This window comes from Hippopotamus amphibius, chromosome 15 (assembly GCF_030028045.1).
Source record: "Hippopotamus amphibius kiboko isolate mHipAmp2 chromosome 15, mHipAmp2.hap2, whole genome shotgun sequence".
Lineage (NCBI taxonomy): Eukaryota > Metazoa > Chordata > Mammalia > Artiodactyla > Hippopotamidae > Hippopotamus > Hippopotamus amphibius.
This window is the reverse complement of record NC_080200.1, coordinates 28,520,509-28,526,508: the sequence shown is the minus strand read 5'-3', so window position 1 is coordinate 28,526,508 and position 6,000 is coordinate 28,520,509. Positions and strand designations below refer to the sequence as shown.

Sequence of the window (6,000 nt, the reverse complement as noted above, 5' to 3'; positions counted from 1 at the left end):
CTTTGGCTGCTATTTGCAATCTTAGTGTGAGGTCCCACCCTGCTGGCCAGAGGGGTCAAGGTCACTCCTATAAAGTGGGGTCAGAGCTAGCAATGGTGATCAGCCTGGGCACTAGATACCCAGCACCTGCTGGGAGTAGGCTCAGGGCCCTGCTCCACCAGGCCCTGTAGGCTTCTGCCTCCAGCTGCTCAGTCTCACCCTTCCGGAAGCACAGGTATGGGGCCGGGCTGGGGAAGGCATCTATGCACAGTCCCACATCCTCCCTCCTCTGAGAGGGACAAAGCCTGGGTCGCCTGATCCAGCCCCCCACATCCTGGCTTTGTGACTTTGGTCAGATTGCTTAATTTCATCAAACCTCAGGGGCCTCCTGGGCTGCACCTGGACAGGTCCCAGGCAAGGCGAGAGCAGGAAGGGGCTCCAGCCAGCAAGACCAGCTGCCTAATTTCTCCCCTGCACTTCAGATTCCAGTTCCAGCAGGTTGAAGGAATCAGGACTCTACTTGGTTGCAAATGACAGAAGTCACTTCAGAGTGCCTTAAGTGAAGATGGGAAATTATTGAGGCCTGATGCTGAGAAGCCTAGAGATAGATCCTGGCTTCAGGCCCAGCTGAATCCAAGGGCTTCAAAAATGTATACTTTCTCCATCCTAGGGATCTGCTTTGCTCTGGATTCTTCACTCTCAGCCAGCCTCTCCCCAGCCAACCCGGAAGGTGAGAAGAGGGTCCCTGGCATCACCAGTCTACCCTCTAGCCAGCTGTGCCACTGAGCAAGAGACAAGCTCATCTTTTCTGCTCATCTCCCCCAGGTCCATAAGCAGGTTGTCTTGGGCCACACCCTAATCCCTGAACCAAAGCCAGGGCCAGGGGTATCTAATGGTTATTTGGCCGGGCCCAGGCCACTGTCCTCCCAAAGGTCTCTCAGGGGCTGGTCTCCAAAGCAGGGCAGCAGCTGCAGATACCTCCACAGGGGTCCTACCATTCATGCCACTCCCCACCAGCTATGAAACCCCGAGGATGAGAGGGGACAGATGTGGACACTGCTAGGACCTCAGGGCTTCTGCTGTCTTGGTGCTAAGACAGGGCCTGATCCTACCCCCACCTCAGTTACAGAGGGTGGAGGCCAGTCTGGGACAGAACGGCCTGATCTCGCAACTCAAGCTCTCGCCCTCAGCCATGGGACCTTTGCACATACCAGTACCTCCCTCTTGAGTCTGTTAACTTCCTCTGGCAACTGCCCTGGCCCTATACTGACCTGCAGCAGCCCCAGCTCCAGCCCCAGCCACGTCCCAGGCAGCCTGGCACCCTTCACGTTAGCCAGGCCTCTCCCTCCCTACACCCTATGTCTCCCCTGGAACCGTCCGGCTCTCTATGACACTGGACCAAGCATGTGCCTCCCACCACTTTGTAAGCGCCACGAGGGCCCAAGCTGGATCTATTTTCACTCATCATTAGGTCCCTCGTACCAGGACAGGCATGAAGCCAGCTGCTCAGGAATGAGGGAATGAGGGAGCGAAAGTGACAGCCCACTGTGGAGGGTGAGAAGCAGTGCAGCAGTTCCTGAACCAGCTCTGCTGTTCCCCAGCAGGGTTACTCAATCAACCCCTTCCTTACTGCCGCTGAGCCTCAGTTTCCTCAAAGGTCCAATGGGTACAATAAACACCTACTCCTGCCATGGCCTGCAGAGCCTTGTGAAGCTAGAGACGGATTACATCAGGAAAAATGCTCTAGACGAGACGTAAAAAGCTTTGCTTTTTCTCTTAAACGACTGAAGAGTATCTGTTTAGAATTTCAGGATTTTTTTTTTTTTTAAGTAAAATAAAAAACACCAGATGGCTTCAAAGTACGCAAATGTTGGGCCAGTTCTCGTCGTGATCTTCCTCGGAAGACCTGGCCCAAAGTGTAGAGGGAAGGGGAGGGGACGGCCGGGAATAGGGAGGGGGAACGCACGCCTTCGTGACTCACCGGCCCGATTAGGGCTCCCGAGATTAGGCCGGCCGATGGGGCCAGCTGCGCGCAGAGGTCGTCCAGCGCCTCTCGGGGAGGGGGTCGCTTCCTGGGTTCCCCCAGCTTTGCTCAATACTCGGGGAATCCTGGCCTCCGACTTCCGGCTCTGCAGTAAATCCCAGGTGCGAGTTCTGACACCGCCCTGGCTGCCCAATTTGGCCAAAGTCCCTTTCCATCTCTGAGCCTACCTTGTGCTGTGCCCCTGGTGCCCTGAGAGCAGTTTGGCACACAGAGGGGCGCACGCCCGGAACACGTGATGTTATGCCCGACATTGTGCTCTGTGACACAGACTGCCTTAAACCTCACGACGACCAGGGAGTTGGTCCATTGTTATCCCCATTCTACAGACAGGAAAACTGAAGCACAGAGCGGTTCAGTCCCCTGCCTAAGGTCCCACCCCGACTTAGTGGTTGAGTCTCAGTCTGAACTCAGGAAGCATTCACCCCCCCCCCTCACCCCCCGCACCCCTCCCCTCCCCTCCCCATTTCCAGCACCTAACCCCGGACGCCCACGTATTACAGCCGGGACTTGCGCTTGGGAGCCGCCCCTCTCCCGCTGCCCCGACTCTCGGAGGCCCAGTGCCCGCCGTTGTCACGACAACCGGGGGCCAATGGGGAGCGGGCAGGCGGGAGGAGGCCCCGCCTCGATCCCGCCCTTGGAGGAGGGCCTCCGAGCTATAAGGGCCAGAGGCCGAGCGCCGCGAGCCAAAATCCAGGAGCGCAAGGTGCGCACGGGAGCGTCGAGCGTCAGTATCTCGCAAAGGCCCGGAGGCGGAAAAGGCGCGAGGAGCCGCGAAGATGTGCGGTGAGTGCAGCACCCACCTGCGGCCGCCTCGGTGGGGGCCGCGGGTTCCGGCGCCCCAGCCTCTCAGAGCCCGGGCCCGAGAGCCGGGCGCCGGGGACTGGAGGCGGCGCGAGATGGGGGCGTCGATTTGTCCGGGTCCCCGACCGAGGGGCTTTCACCGGCTGGGCCTGCCTGCCCTTGCCAAGGCTGCCGAGTGGGTGTCCCAGGGAGGAGTGAAGGCGGGGCCGGGGAGGTGCCCAACCCTGGTCTCGAACCCACAGAGGGGAGAGAATTGGTCCTGCCCTGGGCCTGGACCCTCGAAACACAGAGGTGTGTCCGCACCCCACGTCCAGTGAGGAAAGCGCCCCCAAGTCGCCCACAAAGGCGGCCAAGCGCAAGCTAGCGCGCATCCGGGTGCGGGGTGCCCAACCCGGCTCTTAGCCCATCGCGAGCACAGTTGAGAGGCGACCACACCTGTACCGTCCCCGTGGTGTCCGGAGCAGCCCGTGGTGCTCTCAAGAAGGGCCTGTGCCTCCTCGTCGCGTCTCAAAATGAACTTCTTGTCCCTAGAAGGATTGATTCCGTTATTGCCGCCTCTTTGCTGGAAAGAGCCCGCGGCGAGGCGCGGGAAAGAAGCAGCACCTACCGCCGAGCCTCGCGCGGAATCTGGGAGAGGGAGCCCTGGACTGGGGAGCGGGGTCGGGCCCCCGGCGTCTCGAATACGGCGGTGACTGGCCGCTGTCCCTCGAGCCTGCGGGACGGTGGGGTGGGCGGCCCGGCCGAGCGCGCGCATCTGCAATTCCTTACTTGCTGGGCCGCCTCCCCTGGCTGGGGAGAGGGCCGAGAACTTCAGCTGGGACAAAAGGTCACTGTGCTTTTATTTTTTTCTTGAGTGAGATTCAGTTTCCCATTGCAGCGTTCTGTGGCTGGAGGACCTGGTGGAACTTTTGAAGCCATGAAAGGCCTCTGTCTGACATTGCTGAGGGCTGCTGGGGTGGGGTGCCAGCGGTGAGCCTTGAGTCAAGGTCTGTACAGGCCTTGTTTCTGAGGCCAGGCGCTCCTGAAAAAGTAAAAAAGGACCGACTGACCAAGGAGCAAGCAGCTGACTTTTGCGATGCAGCCTCTCCCAGGCCAAGCAGACATCAACTGAAATTCCTAAATCCTCAGCAAAAAATGTCAGGACTCCTGGGCTTCATTGGTAACGTACATCTAGGGCTGCCTGTAGGCATTCCTGGGGGGAGAGAGATAAGGCAAAGGGGACAGTTTTGCCAAGAAGCTTTGAGTTCCAAAGTCCTGAGTGTTGCCTTTAAGGCCCTTGGCCACCTGGTGGTCTTAGAGCCAGACTGGTGCACCCAGACCCTCCCACTAGGTCTGAGCCTCCAGCATGAGTAGCTTTCCTCCTCTCTCATGTCCTTCTGCTCCTACCACCACCCTAGCCTTCCATCCAGCTTCCTACATGCATCCACCTTTCTCTGTCATCCTTCTGAGCCTGGAGGTGCTCAGACTCTCAATTTGGAGTTTTGTTCTACTTTCTGAAAGGGCTGCTGTGTTTTTGGCCCCTATGGAAAGGATGGGCTTTGGTTTGTAACTACCTGTGTCCTCCCATCAGGGGTCCCCGCTGGCACACCCCACCCTCCAGCCCTCAGGGAAGTCGGCAGTCTGGTGGAATTCCTGCAATGGGAAAGTTATATCCTTTTCAAGTAGCCAAGAGAAAGTGTCAGCTGGGTGCTAATGTGTCTTTTACATCTTTCTAATCCTTGCCAAGCACCCCTGGTACAGAGGAAGCTGTCCTGGGCTCAGAGCTCACAGCAGCCACTGGCTTCGAACCCATTGGTTTGGTTGGTTTCTGTTTTTTTTGTTTTGGGGGGTTTGTTTTATTTTTGGATTATGGTCTGTGTATATATGGCAAGTGATATTGGTTTTCGTTTATGTTTGTTTTCTTTTGTAATGAGTTTAAGTTTTAAAAACTTTAGTCAATTTTGTAGAAAAATATTAAAGAAATGATTGTGCATTTGGTACAAGGATAGTGCGAAAACTGTGACGGTGCTCCTGGAATAAACCACTTACCCTCTTCCCTTTACCTTTGGAGAAACTGAGGCCCAGAGAGGTCTGTGTGCACCTTTTTCTAAGCAGTGGTTTTAGGTCTTTTCTCTGGGCTGGCTGTGGTCCCGCTGGGACCTGCCACCTTGAATCCACCTCAGAGCTCAGATCTCTGGGGCTGGTTCCTCAGGGGTCAGCAGGGGTTGAGCTGAAGGCCTTTCCTTATCAGTTGCTGGTGACCAGGTTCAGAGTGGCTCCTGCTCTCCCTGTCTTTGCTGTGTCTCCCACAGGAAGCTGGACCCAGTTCTAGTTGACCCGCCACACACTAAGCAGTTTCAGTGAATTGAGAGTTTAGCTGAAGTGACACATAGGTACTCATGGGTAGTTTTGTGGACATCTGAGAAGTGCTGGCATTTTGCTGACTGTGTGCTGATAAAAAGGTTACTATAGTCCCTCTCGTACCCTCCATTCCCACCCCAGAGAATAAGTGCTCCTGGAGAGGCCCTGGGGCCCTGCTGGCATGGTCCTCCCCCCAGAGAAAGGGGCAGGTAGTTGGAGGGCCAGTCCAGAGGCTGACCAGGGATGGAATAAGTCATGAGGTAAATGCTGCCATGGAGGGAAGACCTGGGGCACAAGCTGCAGCCAAACTGGCAGACAGACGTCTTTCTGTTCGGTGCACAGGATTTAAAATTTTTTTTTTAATGACTGTGGTCACCAAATTACACAACTGGGAGATTTCACATAACTAGGTAGGATTTTGACTTCTCTTGAAAAAATCCTAAGATGAGCAACTCTGAGTCTATGTTTCTGAATAGTTTACAGTGACCCCTGGGATGATGGGTGCAAGCTCCCCAGTTCTCTCATCCTGACCCAGCTCCTCACTCACTGATGTCACCTGATGGCCCCCATGCCGTCTGAGCTTGGGACGCCAGCACAGTGGAGACGGAGACACTGACTTCCCCTGGATGAGGGGGAGGGACCTGGGACAGTGCCCCAGGCCTGATTTCAAGCATGACCTCTGCAGAGAGAAGAGGGTGATAGGTGTGCCGGGCTGAGGACATGGCACAAACCCGGGCACGGCAGCAGGCATGGGTGGGGAATCTGACGCAAATGATTGCATGTCCCCTTTATGAATTCATAAGTCTTCCCTGTCCTTCATTCCTGTGTTTAGTAAT

The 6,000-nt window shown here is 56.3% G+C and overlaps 1 protein-coding gene across 1 annotated transcript in view; it reads left to right on the top strand.

Annotated features, from left to right (window-relative positions):
* Window positions 1-2,698: 2,698 nt before the first annotated feature.
* GFPT2 (glutamine-fructose-6-phosphate transaminase 2) overlaps window positions 2,699-6,000 on the top strand; it is a 46,017-nt gene continuing 42,715 nt past the window's right edge. The window contains exon 1 of the mRNA XM_057708153.1: window positions 2,699-2,806. Coding sequence (XP_057564136.1) covers window positions 2,800-2,806 — 7 coding nt within the window. The 5' untranslated portion in view covers window positions 2,699-2,799. The remainder of the gene's footprint in view (window positions 2,807-6,000) is intronic.